Here is a 15,535-nt window from a genome sequence, read left to right on the forward strand (position 1 = left end):
TCACAGCCCTCACAGGCAACAATTTCTTCCTCAGATCTCATCTCAATCTCCCCTCTTCCAGTTTGAAGCCATTCCCCCTCATCCTGTCATTACATGCCCTTGTAAAAAGTCCCTCCCCAGCTCTCCTGGAGCCCCTTTAGGGACTGAAAGGGGCTCTAAGGTCTCTCCAAAGCCTTCTCTTCTCCAGGCTGAACCCCCCCAACTCTCTCAGCCTGTCCTCCCAGCAGAGGGGCTCCAGCCCCCTGATAATCTTCGTGGCCCTCCTCTGGACCCATTCCAACAGGTCCATGTCCTTCTTATGTTGAGGGCTGGACGCAATATTCCAGGTGTGGTTTCACGAGACCAAAGTAAAGGAGAAAATAATCTGTCACCAGCAACCACAGCGCACTGATTCTCTGTCCAAGAAGCCAAGATCCTCCCAGACACTCACCAGCGTAAGTAGCAATATGTCGCTTCCACGTTGTAGTATTTGCTGCCTGCCAGTGTCCCCAGCTGGTTAAAGGGCATGCCTGTCACGAAAGAGAGGGGCAACGGAATTAACTTACAACTCTCCAGTGGCCCTGCTAGAAAGCAGGTCTTTTCCCTCTCACTACATTTCCACACAGCGGGGAATCCCGGAGACACAAACAGTAGCAAAGCTGCAGTACAAAGTCTGGACTACTTGATCCTTTCGCCACTCGGGTGGCTTTTTTTCTGTTTTATAGTGCTTTTAGATCCTCCCCAGCTTCCTGCCAGTTATCTACATAAGAAAGCAGAGCAAACAACGTGCCTCCTCTGTAGTAATAAACGCCCTAGCCTTGACTCTATTCTTCCTGACATAGACATCATCTTATCAGCATTTAAGAGTTCTGCGGTACACAATTTTTTTGTTGTTCATTGATGTTTGGGATCAGCCTGTCAAACAACTCAGCGAGAAGTCTGCGAAGACAGTACGGAGAAAACATTTTTTTCTGGAATTGCACACTTTTTAAGATAAGACAGGCCCCCAACTCTTGCCACAAAGTGTTCTCGTAAGGTAGTCACTTCCAAAGGAGAAAGCAGCATGTGAGATTTTTTTTGCAAGGGTAAAAAGAGGGAGATGACCAGTAACGCTCTGCTTCTGGCAACGGACAGCTGGACCTTCCCTTAGCCAGACAAGCACAACTTTACCACATTCATGGAAGTCTGAGTTTCTCAGAGGTTATCAGATGAGTAAGTTGAGGTCGCTGGCAAAGAGCACCTTTTCTTTAACTCCTCTCTTTGGCTTGCCAGCAAGAGAGATTCTCAAAGAATGAACTAATTTTAACCAGAGGATAAAACCATTCCTCTCTCAACAGCAGGATATAAACCTGACCAGCGTAGTATCACAGAGTATTGTTTTTAGGTTGTGGCAACACGATTGTAACGACTGAAAATTCATGGTAACTCACTCACCAATCTGTGGTGCAACAGAAAGGGCTTGATAGTAAAACCGCTCAGCCAGCAACTCTGTGTCCACACCTGCCAGTTCATTCTGATAGCGAGCTGAAAGAAAACCACACGTCGCCCATCAGAAACCAGAAGGCAGTGTCTTCTCTTCCCTTCTGCAGAGAAGCACAGCTTACATACAGATAAAAGATACCACAAAACTAGAAATACTGGCCAAGTCAACAAATCCATCAAAGAACTGCTCTTGGCAAAACACAAACACGTACGGGGTCTGCCAGGCCCGTTTGAAGCGCTTTTATTTTAACCGCACTATTCCGCACATCACAGCCCCTGCCACTTCAAGCAAAGGGGATATCCCTCAACACTTGTGGCAGCGTGTAAGCAAAAGGAAGAAATTTTTCTGCTCCAAGTGTTCAGTGCTGATTCATTTATCCTTGAAATAACTCAGAATTGTGCTCCATTTTCCAGTACAGACTACATTCTACTACAGCGGAGTGTGAAATCTAAAGCATGTCAGATGACCTAATAACATACCTGGCTGTGGCCAGACTGGACTTCATTAATTTTACTGGGTTTTTTGGACAACAGTAGGAATTTTGGAAACCTCAGGTGAAAGCATTGTGAAGAGGTGAGCACAATTTCTCTCCCACCACTCAGGTAAGTCATTCTTACTACCCCCAGAAGACATTTATTTGCAGTGCCATTTTTAGGCTGATTCACGCACAACGATAATGCCAAACAGCTTTCAAGAGCTTGAAGGCTGCTGCGTGTCAAGCACATTTACCCGTGCCACACTTCAAATAGCTGTTTTTCACACAGTTACATGTTTTCTCGCTGCCTTCACTCCCACATGTTCACAATCAAGCAAGAAGCTGACACACTTACCACACACTTCAGGAGGTCGTGACTGTGGGATAGACACGTCTGCTATAAAAAGGATGACACACAGCCAGACACAATGACAAAGAACCCGGGGCTTTGCAGTGGCCCACCACTCTGAACTGATTCACAATATTGCTTAACAAATCTGATTTCCAGTCACGCTTCTGCTGTAAGGCAACCTTAAAGCAAGTCTGAACTGAGAAGTCGGCCCACTTCGAGTTTCCTTCACACTGTCCAAACAACATAAATAAAAGCAGAGGCTTCCATTCTTACACAGCCACGGATACAGCTGTTTATCGACAGCAAACTCCTCATCTACTTGACCAAAACCAAAGCTTCTGCATGTAGCGGATCAGTTATCCACAAGGATTTCAGCTTATACCAGTGATCAACAAATACGTCACAAGAGAAACCAATGTCTGCAAGTAACTGTGGCCGGTGACAAACAACGATGGACTCAGCACTGTACAGGCACCATCTTTTTAATGTATTAAAGGTTGCCCTGAAAGACGACGCTGTCCTTACCTAGATCTCCCAGATAAACCAGACATCTGTGACATGCCATCTGTGCCCACTCCATCTCCTTCTCCGATGCAGACACAGGTTTCTTGCAGCCTACGTGAGAAATACGAAATCACATAAACCATTGGGTAAAGGCTGCTGGAAAGCCACAGGAGCAGCCTCCACCTCCACCCGAGACACCCAACATTTCACCAGACGAAAACAAAGACCGCACGGTCAGACCACACTGGTGGTTGTTGCCTATGGCATCTTCCACACCAGCACTGGTTCGCTCTTGCTGTCAAAATGCAGGAAATAAATGTAGAGAACACACGTAGACACTGATGCTCACCCACTCCCTCTTCAGTTCCCCGCTGATCAGGGGCAGCGCATGTCACTGCATCGCTAACAGTCACTGAAATGACTGTCACTCAGACTTTGTCTACAAGGTATGCCACAGAGAGCTGCCTCCGTTCGCACTCAGATGAGAGGACAAAGGCCAATTCCTGTCTACAAGCCATGTGATCGTGTTAACACAGCATTGAGCACAAGCTAATAAGGCCTGTTGAGAGGCTGATTTTGTTAGCATGGCTAATGAGGCCTTTGGATGGGAGCTGGCACAAATCCCTGGAAGCCAGAACAAAGTCTGAGCACACTTGCACCTGGCAGTAGCGTACGACGTGGACGTACCCTCCCCGACGCTGAAGATGGAAACAAACTCATTGTCTCAAGACTGAGATCTAGATTTAGGGCCGGCCAACCAAAAAAGGAGGAAGAGAAGTACAACGAGGAAAAAAATCAGGACAGCAAATCTGTGTTGTAGACAGGGCAGCTGCAGTCAGTTAGGAAGAACTGCCTCCAGAAAAAAAACTGCCTTTGCATCCAGAGGAGGGCAACAAAGCTGGTGAAAGGGCTGGAAGGAATGTCCCACGAGGTGCAGCTGAGGACTTTGGGCTTGTCTAGTTTGGAGAAAAGGACTCAGCCTCCTTTTCTGGGGTGACCTCACCTCTCTCTACAGCTTCCTGAGGAGGGGACGCGGAGAGGGAGGTGCTGAGCTCTTCTCCCTGGTATCCAGCAATAGGATGTGTGGGAATGCTTCAAAGCTGCATCAAGGGAGGTTTAGACTGGACATGAAGAAGCATTTCTTTACTGAGAGGGTGGTCAAACACTGGAACAGGCTTCCTAGAGAGGTGGTCAATGCCCCAAGCCTGGCAGCATTTAAGAGGCATCTGGACAAGGCCCTTAATAACATGCATTAATAACTTTTGGTCAGCCCTGAATTGGTCAGGCAGCTGAACTAGATGATTGTTGTTGGTCCCTTCTAACTGAAATAGTCTATTCTACTCTATACTGAACTTACAAAAAAAAAAAAGAGGGAAAAAAAAAAAAAAAAAGCAGTTCAGGCAGTGGGAAGTGTCAAAAGCAAGAGGGGAAGGCTGCAGCCAGCTGACCTGAACTAACCTAAGCCATCAAACATGACTCAGCTCCTGGGAGGGGCCACCACTGGCAGGACCGTGCTTCCCATCTCCCCATCAGCACCTTCTCCCCAGCCAGCGAGGCCACGGTTCAGCCACAGATGAGGAGGCAAAGGCTACCCCGACCTCGCTTCCTCGCCAGAGGGCATTTGCTGCCACGGGGCAGACCAGTATCATGGATTGAGCCTAGGTTCACTCTTCCTGTTGCCAAGAAGGCAACCTTCTCCACCTTATGGAGGAGTAAATTCCCTCAAGCAGGAATCCCAAAGGAATAGCTTCAGAGCAGTCCATCCTGCTGTCTGAGCTGTTCCCCTCCTGGTGTAGTTTAAAAGAGCAGAAGTGAAATCTGGAGGCTTAAGTGACCAGTGAGGAATGGTTCCCACCTACTAACAGGCATTGTCTGAGTCACATTACACATATACACGGCCTTCAAATCTGTGTCCACATATGCTGTTGGACCTATCCTCCCTGACTTTTTTGCTGTGAAGCCTCTTGCTCCCATTTATATAACCAAGAAGTTGTGCCCACCCTAATTTGTAGCTCATACAGGATTCTTACACATCCATCTTTTCCAGACATGCAAGGTTACATCTCTATTATCCAGTTACGTACTCGTCTGCCGCATCCTTTTAATTAAAGAGCCTAAACACATTAAGAAACCTGAATAAGGGGAGCCTTTCAAATGCAATCACGCACCACAGGGTACAAACCCATCTGGAATGTGCATTTTGAGGATTTATTAATTCTACAGTACTGAAACACATTTCTCAAAGCAACAGTTGCCAGGGACATCTGCCTTTTAAACCGACATTTCAAAGCCAATCATGATACAATCATCTCCCAGAACTAAGAATAGGATACCAGCAACTAAAACGTTCTATTGCTAAAGACATACTAACTTCTCTTATGCCTGTTTCTGCCATCCTCCCCCCGCCAGCTTTAAGAATGCCAATTAAACCCTTGCTAATACAGTTCACAAAACATACAGAGGCTCCATTTCTCCCCTGGACCCACCCGGACAGAAACATGTGCCTTGAGGCCACTGAGCACAACTCTGGAGAAAACAGGAACAAACTATTACAAGGCAATCGAGGATGTGAATACATATGCAGCCTTGAGCTGTTTCAGACAGTAAACACTCTTACTCTTCCTTCCCATTAGGTAAGATACCTCAAATTACCCTGCATCTAAGGGCATGGACAGAGGCAGCTACCTGAGACAGCCAACATACCTTCCTGTGTTACAGGAGCTTCCTCCTGTTCTCAGGCCAAGATTCAGTAGCAGTTTCAAAGTGATACCCAGCACAACTGAAGGCAACATGGATAGAGGGGGCACCAAGAGGAGCAAAAACATTTTACATCTAGTGAATAGGATGTCCTGACAAAAAAATCTGTTGATTTCAAGAACCTATTCCCCCAATAGCTCATTTGTCTGCTTCAATTAAACTTTCAAAAACATTCAGTACAGCCAGAAATGCTCAATTTTCTATAAAAATCTGCCATCACCAAACACTTACTAAAGAATTTTCTAACAGTTTTTTCTTCCTGCTAGAAACCCTTCTTTCTTCCCTAGTTTAGTATTAAAAAAAAAAAAAAAAGAAAAGAAAAAACAAACAACAAAACAGCGCCGTGGAAAAGGGAGCAGGACAGACAGTCTGGTCTAAACAGATAACGGGCTAATGCCGAAAAGAAGATGGACTAGCACAAGGGGAAGCCACCTGTCTGGGGATTCAGGCCCTGCCCGCGAGTCCAACGCACCGAACACTGACCTATTAGAGGGTCTGTGACGTGCGTCCAGTCGATACAGCACTGCAGCTCCAGCTGATAGTGAGACTGGATGTAGAGGAGAAGGTGCTGGTAAAATCCTATGCCAGCAACTAAGTGAGTCCGGTACGCGCACTCCAGAGTGCTGCGGCTGTGAATGTGCTGGAGGGAAGAAAAATGTGAGTATGTTAATGCAGTCCAGGTAAGATTTTGGGCTGGCTACCCAAGTTATACCAAGTATGAAGCAAGATAGTGAGGAGCTCGGCCGTAATTGGTTTTGCACAGTTCTGTACCTCCTCTTGCTCAACAATGTTGTATCTAGTGGTATTTACTAAGGGTCAACATCAAGAAGGATAAACGCTTGCCACAACAACAAATAAATAAAATCAAGGTGTCTGGTTAGAACACCTGAAATACATTAAGACAACCAGATCACCAGGAGAGAGTTCACGGCATTAGAAAATACAAATGAATACTGTGAGTATTTTCCAGCGATCAACTCTAGCAAAAACAATCAGCACTGAAAAAGCCTCCAAAGACCACTGGTCGACATGGAGATGGGTGTCTTTTGAAGATGGGAAGACACAAATTAAGCAAATGATGTTGAAATATCTTCTGCAACAGCAGCTCTCTCAGCAGATCATTAAAGCTTACCTGCCCACAGCTAGACAAAAAGTGTATGTCAGCTCCTCGATTAAAATTCAGAGCGCCTGGCTTCCTGCCCCACGTTCAGACCACAACTTCTCCAAGCAAGTGAAGCTTCTAAATTGGTCTCACCCACTGCACAACCCGAGACTTTCTCGTGCCAGAGCCATTAGATACCTGCCTTTTTATTTGTTTTAATGAGCTGGATAACTTCATAGTAAACTTTTCTCCAGAGCAGTTCTTCTGCTTTTCTTCCATAATCCACTGGATGCAAGAACATCAGCTTCACACACAGCTCCCGCAGCCTGAGACAGATGGCAGAGAATTCACATTTAGCTACAGCAGCTTCAAACACAGCTGCCACTACATAAGCATGGAAGAGAAAAATCTGAATTCGTTACGATGGATGAGCTAGGCCATCTGGTGATGGTACAGCTTGCATCACTCCCACACAAGAGCATCTGGAAAAGCCACACACCTAACCAGTTACGTTGGCTCACCTGGCCAGCAGTAACTTCCTAAATTACAGTAATATCAAGAATTGTCTTGACAGCTTAAAAAACTAGTAAGAAAAATCATCCCCGCGAGGCACCCACTGAACCTGATAAAAGATTACACACACATATAAGGACTTTCTTCACCACACAGGTTTTTTAAGGATAATTACAAGGAAGGCATTGGCCAACATGAAGACGACTTATTTGTATCACAACGACACCCAGGAAAGCCTCCAGCCATGGACTGTACGGTTAGGTGCTGTTCAAATACAGATCTGAAATGTAGCCTCTGCTTCAAAAACCTGGAGGGATCCCAGATCAACAGGTGCACTACAAATCGAATACACCGTGAAACTGCAGATTCAAAACCTCCACGTGTTGCTTCACATGGATTTTCTCCAGGCACGTATAAAAAACCAAGTGCCCTGCCCAACTCACTTGTTTCTCAAGCTGATGTTCTCCGGCTTGAACACTTCTTGATACGCTGCCTTATTACCAAGGATGAGATCCAAACGGTGAACGGCCTCTACCACTGCTCTGCAAGGTAACACAGAAAGAAGAGTTTCAGAATAACAGATTATCTGGGATTATTTAATGAGATCTGGGATGTCTGCACAGAACCATACCAGCCTTGTTAATTCCATTATTAGCAAGCTGCATTATACCATCACACCGTATTAACTGATTTCCTTTCGGCACTCTATTTTAAAAAGCTTATGGAAATAAGGAAAAAGCAGTTACATACACTGTAATGATTTTGCGGCAAATCAGATGTTTAATCACCAGTTACCCCTGCCTGTCTCGTCAAAAATGTCACTTATTTCTACAGTAGCAAAGTCAGAAATGTCTTTAGGACATGTTAGCAACTTTTAACCTCAGCAATTAAATCATATACACCAGATTAATTTAAACATCTTAAACTCTATAAATAAAAAAAACCCATGGATTGATTTCTAACAATTACTATTTTGATAGGGTAAGAGTCAAACCTCCACCAATTCCTGTTTCCTTACCAAGTTGTCTATGAAAGGAGGCAACTCACGTCACTCTCATTTGCCAAAACTTCCTGATCTTCATTACAGTGATTCATTGATTAAAGCCCTTAAAAATCTCTCAGTGATAGGTAACAGAGATATTCAAAACCAGCCTAAAATAAGATATTTGTTACGAGATTTTTCCCCTGAAAGCCAGCTAAAAGACAGACCAAACAACCTCTCCAGACCTCTGAGTCACGCAAAAAAATACTTTTGTGAATCACTGCCCAAGACTCTCCTCCTGGAGGAGGAACACCACACTGTGTGTAAAACCTCAAGTACTCCAAACTTTGTAGCTGTGAACAAATCGGACTACAATTCAAGAACATTGCAGTGAAAGAAAACCAGGGACTTACAGAAGCATTAGCGCTTACAGAAAGTACCTTCATCCCTATCTCATGGACAGTTTGACCAGCCATGTTAAACCCCTCCTACCAAGAGAGAGCATCTCTAAACCTCTGCCTTCGTTAAGCCTGTATTTCAGGTCAATAAACTGACTCCCGAAATTAACTTTTCCCAGCTGCTGACGCGACATGTTCCTCTTTAAGAAATATGTCCTCCAAGCCATCCCCAGCCATTAGCTATCAAACTCCACAGGTACTTGTTCGCCCCCTCAACTTCACATCTATCTACCCATCACTCCTCGTTTGCTCTAACACCTTTACTGCTCCTCCTGCTGAGCCTGCCGCACACGGAGAGCTGTTTGAACAAGAAGCTGAAGACAACCAAGATGTGATGTAAATACAGAATGAGACAGACCTGATCAAACATCTGCAAAGCAGAATGGTTAGATGCTGCTACCAGCCTGCTCCTTTTCCCTGAAATCTATAATGTCTGCAGAATGCAAACTCCAAACTCCCTCATCACACACACAGCACGATGCAATGACTGAACCTTCTTTGCCCACACATAGAATCACAGAAGGGTTTGGGTTGGAAGGGACCTTAAAGACCATCCAGTCCCACCCCCTGCCCTGGGCAGGGCCACCTCCCCCCAGCCCAGGTTGCCCCAAGCCCCGTCCAACCTGGCCTTGAACACCTCCAGGGATGGGGCAGCCACAGCTTCTCGGGGCAACCTGCCCCAGGGGCTCACTGCCCTCACAGGCAACAATTTCTTCCCCATATCTCACCTCAATCTCCCCTCTTTCAGCATAAAACCGTTCCCCCTCATCCTATCACTACATGCGCTTGTAAAAAGTCCCTCTTCAGCTTTCTTGTAGGCCCCCTTCAGATACTGGAAAGCTGCTACAAGGTCTGCACAAAGCCTTCTCTTCTTCAGGCTGAACAACCCCAATGCTCTCAGCCTGTTCTCACAGCAGAGGGGCTGCAGTCCTCTGATCATCTTCGTGGCCTCCTCTGGACCCACTCCAACAGGTCTCCAGGTCTTTTTTATGTTGAGGGCTCCAGAGCTGGATGCAATATTCCAGGTGGGGTCTCACCTCAGCGGAGCAGAGGGGCAAAATCATAGAATCACAGAATCGTCTAGGTTGGAAGGGACCTTTAAGATCACTGAGTCCAACCATCAACCTAACACTGCCAAAACCACCACTAAACCATGTCCCCCAGTACCGTGTCTACCCGTCTTTTAAACACCTCCAGGCATGGGAACTCCACCACTTCCCTGGGCAGCCTGTTCTAACGCCTGACAACCCTTTCGGTGAAGAAACCTTTCCTAATATCCATCCTAAACCTCCCCTGGCCCTGCTGGCCATGCTTCTTTTGATGCAGCCCAGGATGCAGTTGGCTTTCTGGGCTGCCAGTGCACATTGTCGGCTCATGTTGAGCTTCTCATCCACCAACGTGCCCAAGTCCTTCTCCTCAGAGCTGTTCTCAATCCATTCCACACCCATTCCACTCCATGTCCATTCACAGAATCACAGAATTTTCAGAGTTGGAAGGGACCTCTAGAGATCATCTAGTCCAACTCCCCCGCTAAAGCAGGACTGCCCAGAGCACATCACTCAGGACTGCATCCCGGCGGATTTGGAAAATCTCCAGAGAAGGGGACTCCACCCCCTCCCTGGGCAGCCTGTGCCACTGCTCTGTCACCCCAACTGTAAAGAAGTTTTTTCGTGCATCGGAACGGAACTTCCTCTGTTCCAACTTGCACCCATTGCCCCTCGTCCTGTCACTGGGAACCACTGAGAAGAGTCTGGCTCCATCCTCCTTCAACCCACCCTTTAGATACTTGTAAGTAGTAATAAGGTCTCCCCTCAGCCTTCTTTTCTCCAGGCTAAAGAGTCCCAGCTCTCTCAGCCTTTCTTCATAAGGGAGATGCTCCAATCCTTCAATCATTCCATGCACAAATGGTCGCTAGATTGAATACGGGCCCCTTGCAAGCAAGAGCATGCAAAACTACATGCTAAGGAGGTAGGCTGAAACCACCACCACTTCCTTGAAAACTACAGATATTACTGTGAAGTAACTGACGGTTTCACGTACCAGCCCCTTACTAGCAAGGCAAATCTCCTTTCACAAACCCACCACACCGAAAGGAACCTCCCTGAGAAAAACCCAGAACGTTCAGGAGCTCAAAGAGAAAATGTCCCATCTCATGCCATGTCACGGGAAAGCTTTCTTTCACAGATAACTGGAAATCTCATTTGTTTTCAGTAAACCACAGAACCTGACAGAAGAAGGGAAGCGTAGGGAATAGGACTGTCTTACACAACGGCTTGCGAGATCAAAACACCACACTGTTGAACCAACTTCTTCCTAAATAATCACGAAGAAAACCAAGAATAGAGTAAGAATCGCACACAAAAGCCTGCTACTAACCTCGGTATCCACAGCCACTTCTGCTCACTAGCATCTTTCTCACATGGCCTGAAGGTCCTTTGCAAACTTTAACAACCCAACAGCCTCAAGAGCAAGTAAGGCAAGCGAGTAAAATGCTTTTTGGTTTACAGGTAAAAGGCAGTAAGTATGAAGCATTCATCCAAGCTCACAACATATTGGTGGGAAGGGGGCGGGGGGGGAGGTGGAAGGGGGAACCAACAAGCCCCACATATACGTTTAGTTTCCCCAAAATAGATCTCCACAAAGCAGCAGGCAATAAACATCTCCTTACCGCAACCTGTGATTAACGTCCTGTCACTACATCTCTCAAAGACCCTCAGAGAAACGAACAGCATGGCTCACAGGGAACTGATTTGTTTCCGACGCAGAAGGGCGACCAGAAGAAAGGGGAACTGCTGATTCATTTGATTCCCAGAGAGAAGTATAGGAAAACTATGATCCTCTAGTCCCAAAATAGGCAGTCTCTACAGCTTCAAAATAGCTGTAAAAATGCATTCACTGCGCACTGAATCGGCAGCCGCTGTGTGCCTGACACAAGCTCACATGTCACTGGCACCTCAAGGTGGGAAATGATTTCACGGTGACTACACACAGCCGCCACCTGCACCCAAGGACACGATCGCCCCTTAGGGTGGGATGTCAGACACGCAGGTGTGAACGCATGTGTGCAAATCCTCATGTCCAAGTTAACTGTATTTGAAGGCTCAACACTGACTCCTTCTCCTGCCACTTACTCAATTCAGCTTCGTTATGGGCATGTGGTCCAGGTTCTCTCACTGCTCGGCAGCTTACATGCCAAACAAGCCTCTATTTTTTTTTTCCTATATATCTGAAAAAAAAAGGGTCACAAAACCTCATCTAAGAATCCTCCTGAGTTCATCAGGGACAGAAATACATCTTGATACTGTGCAGCATGACACCCATGAAATAACAAGAATTGCCCAAAAAGCATTTGCCAGAACTCCAATCTCATAGAATCACAGAATCATTACGGTTGGAAGAGACGTTTAAGATCATCAAGTCCGACCGTTAACCTAGCACCGTGAACCTAGCTGCAAGCAAACAGACAGCTATTCGCCTGCCAACAGTATCAGTGGGTAGGAAATGCGATCAAGCAGTTAAGGAAAGCCTACTCACATCCACCAGGACTCGAATGCCTGCCAAAAGCGAAGTACAGAAAAGTTTCCTTCCACAGACTACCTGAGCAGGGACATTGGAGGGTATTTCAACTTCCCCTTGAGCACAGGGTGCGAGGCATCCCAGAGGCCGTCTCCCATACAACCCTGTTTCCTACAACAGTCAGGGATGGGGACACAAAGCCACTGGTGGCATCCGCTACTTTTTAGGGGTTCATAACAAAAAACAGAGTGCTGGTGACTTGAAAGCAGCAAGGTTTATCTTTTAGGATGTGGGTTCCTGAGCCGTAAGGCAGAAGGCAGATCCCACACTAAAATGTCTTCTTATCAGCATGAGCTCCATGGTCCGGAGGAGGCGGAGGCAGGAGTGGAAAATCTGTGACAGCCAGTGATGACCCGCAAGGATCCTATGCCCACAGAGGTGAGGAAAGGGGACACAGTGAGGACAAAAGGAGCCAGCTTCACCTCAAAAATGTTAGCAAACACCAACACAGGCACTATAGACCACGGACTGATTAAAATGCAATTTAGCATTTGTGCCTTGAGACCATTGGCTGAATTTTACTTAGCAGCTAAGAGGCCAAATTTTGTCCCAGTACCCATTTTTATACCTGCTGGGTTTAAACGTTGCTTTCAGACAGCACATCAGCACCACAGAGGAGGCAAATCAGATGCCAGGCTATTAAAAGAACCAAGTACAGCACATCATGCCAAGCAGGGTGGAAATGGTCCAACGTGAAGTCCTCTTCAGCCACACAAACACCAATCTACCACTTTCCTTCTGTGCCACTAACATTCCAGGATGGGGCAAGACGGCAGGGAGAATTATTTGCCTTCTCCCTATTTCTTTATTTAATACATCACTAAGAGCCACAGTTTCTGAGGAGTAAGACATTTCTCAGGGAAAAGAACTGCAGCCATTCATTTGTATTCTGGCATGTGTCAGTACACAAATAATACTGCCCAGAACAAGGCTGGCAGACAAGAATAGTAACGCAAAGCCAATGAGCTAATGGTTACCCAGAATCCAGAAAAGAAATCTGTAAAATAAATCTGGTGACCCTACGCTATAACATACATTGTAAAACAGCACCCAGGATAACCCAGTCGCCACATTCTGAGGTGAAACTTGGGGATTACCAGTCCAGGAAGACTTAAATGAAAGACCATCCTATGAACAGCGACGGGCAACCTCATCTCCAAAAGCACACTCCAATGGCCAACATACTTGCCAAGAACCGTGGAGACCTGAACTCAACTCCCAGTGCTCTCACAAGCAGACACAAAGCTGAAACCATGCGAGCACAGTTCATAGCTGGGACTGTGACATTCAAACATCTGTGATTCGAAGGCACTGTTTAATCCAATGGCCAAAAGTTTCCAGAGACAGTCAGCCATCACACAAAGTACAATGTGCTTCTTAGAGGCCAGGAAGTTACCGCTTCATCTAACTGAACTGCAGGCTGAAATAGAGAAGAATTGACAAGAGACTGTTAAGGTAGAAAGTTTGCTAAGAGAGCTATCAGCTACGTGGCAAGAAAATTTGTGGCCACTGCAGGTAATATAAATCCTGCACTAAAATCACAATACTTACTCCCAGCTAAAAGAAGAGCCACCTCTACAGGCGTGTGGTTTTCTTTTTCTGCTGTAAAGATGCTAGAAAGTAACCACACACCTTATTCTGCCATACAAATTTGAACAGAAAACAACTGCTTCCTTGCCTTGATGACCAACCCCATGTCTCGTCAAGGGACGTTCACTTGTGAGCTCCACCAGCATAGCGAGGTACCACTTTGAGCTAAGAAGCACACACATTCCTGGTCCACTGTGACCACAAAGTAAAACACATCTTAAACCATGACGAAGGTGGTTTAAACAAAACGCATTCTATTTTGCAAGCAGGAGCACATACATCCTCTCCAGTCCTGCCCACCATGCCTCAGGTGGCAGTGGGCAACGTGTTACGCTGCACTAGCTCAACTACTAGGACATGTGGGAAGCCACCCCTGAGATCAACTCGGGTATCTCAATGTGACAGCAGATACAGAGCTCCACAGCCCTGGAGGCACTTCCAGCACGACAACGCAGCCCACACCTCGGGTAATCCAAGCCACTGTGTCTTACCACTGACCTTGCAATAAGAAAAAGGCACCTGATATAACTTCAAAGCCCAGGGGACGTGCTTGTACAAAGTGCAGCACAGAAACAAACAAATTCTGGTAACTACCACTCAAAACTGCTATTACTGCTTCGGACTTTTAGGCGAGGATCTTGCCAGATTTCTCAGAGGGAGGCAAGCCTTGCCCTGTTTTAGAGGAGGGCAGTGGGGTTTCACGAGATGAAAGGACATGCCCAATGTCACCAACCAAGTCAGCAACACAAAAAGAAAATAGGCCCCGATGTAAAATCCGTCTCTTGGCTTCATTCGTTTGCTCATCTTCAAAACCACACAGTCACTGCTGAAACTCCACTACGAATCTGCTTTACTGATGGAGAAACTGAGACAGAAGGGGACAGTTTCTGGGCCGCAGTCACGAAACAAGTCATCAGCGCAGCAGAGGCCAGGCACCTTGGCACTGACAGCATGGCACCTCATCCCTGCTGGGTTGAGCTGACCAAGGCCATCATTATTTCCTGAATCTTGTCTTCTGACGCTATTTCCAATGCACAGTGCAGAGATGTGAGTGAGAGAGGAGTCCCTGGGAGTGTTTTATTGGTAAGATCTGCAGCTAGAGCAATCTCGCCCTCCATAGAGCAGGAAAGTGCTCTGGCTCAAGCTCCTGCTCATCACACCTTCTTTTCCAGCCCTTCCCACATAATCCCTGTCAACTGTCAATGCCAGGGAACCCCTCTACAGCTCCTGGATACTCCCGACATCTTGCCCTTATCCCACTGCATCCCCCTCAGCCCCCATCACCTCCTACTCCACCTCCCTGAATCCCACAAACTCCTTCCTCCACCCCTCATGTCCTGGCCCATCTCCCTGGGTGCCCCACACCCCCTTTCCCTGATCCCCTTCTTACCCTCCTACCTGCCTTCTTCCCCGCATCTCTCCTGGATCCCCCACAGCTCCTTTCCCCCTGCTCAGTTTTGACTCATCTCCCCTGGATGCCCCGCACCCCTTTTACACCAGTGCCGCCCCCCACCCCGTGTATTGCTCACCTCCCCTGGATCCCACAAAACCCTGTTCCCCCTTAGGCTTCCCTAAATTTCCCCCTTCTCCTTTCCCTCAGCGCTGCCCAACTTCCCCTGGATTCCCCCTCATTTTCTTCACCTCAATCTTCCCTAAATTCCACCACCCCCTTCCCCTGTTTCCCTCAATCTTCCCTAAATCCCACCATCTCCTTCCCCCTGGTTCCTGCCCCATCTCTCCTGAATATCCCTCCAACCCCCTTCC

The 15,535-nt window shown here is 46.8% G+C and overlaps 1 protein-coding gene across 1 annotated transcript in view; it reads right to left on the bottom strand.

Annotated features, from left to right (window-relative positions):
- Window positions 1–15,535, bottom strand: part of SMG5 (SMG5 nonsense mediated mRNA decay factor) — a 31,252-nt gene that overhangs the window by 13,153 nt on the left and 2,564 nt on the right. Inside the window, exons 2-7 of the mRNA XM_009891588.1 lie at window positions 7,609–7,751; window positions 6,855–6,978; window positions 6,034–6,190; window positions 2,815–2,904; window positions 1,414–1,503; window positions 431–509 (exon numbers count right to left, since the gene is read on the bottom strand). Of these exons, the coding sequence (XP_009889890.1) occupies window positions 431–509; window positions 1,414–1,503; window positions 2,815–2,904; window positions 6,034–6,190; window positions 6,855–6,978; window positions 7,609–7,751 (683 nt within the window). The remainder of the gene's footprint in view (window positions 1–430; window positions 510–1,413; window positions 1,504–2,814; window positions 2,905–6,033; window positions 6,191–6,854; window positions 6,979–7,608; window positions 7,752–15,535) is intronic.

This window comes from Charadrius vociferus, unplaced genomic scaffold (genome assembly GCF_000708025.1).
Source record: "Charadrius vociferus isolate BGI_N301 unplaced genomic scaffold, ASM70802v2 scaffold1089, whole genome shotgun sequence".
Lineage (NCBI taxonomy): Eukaryota > Metazoa > Chordata > Aves > Charadriiformes > Charadriidae > Charadrius > Charadrius vociferus.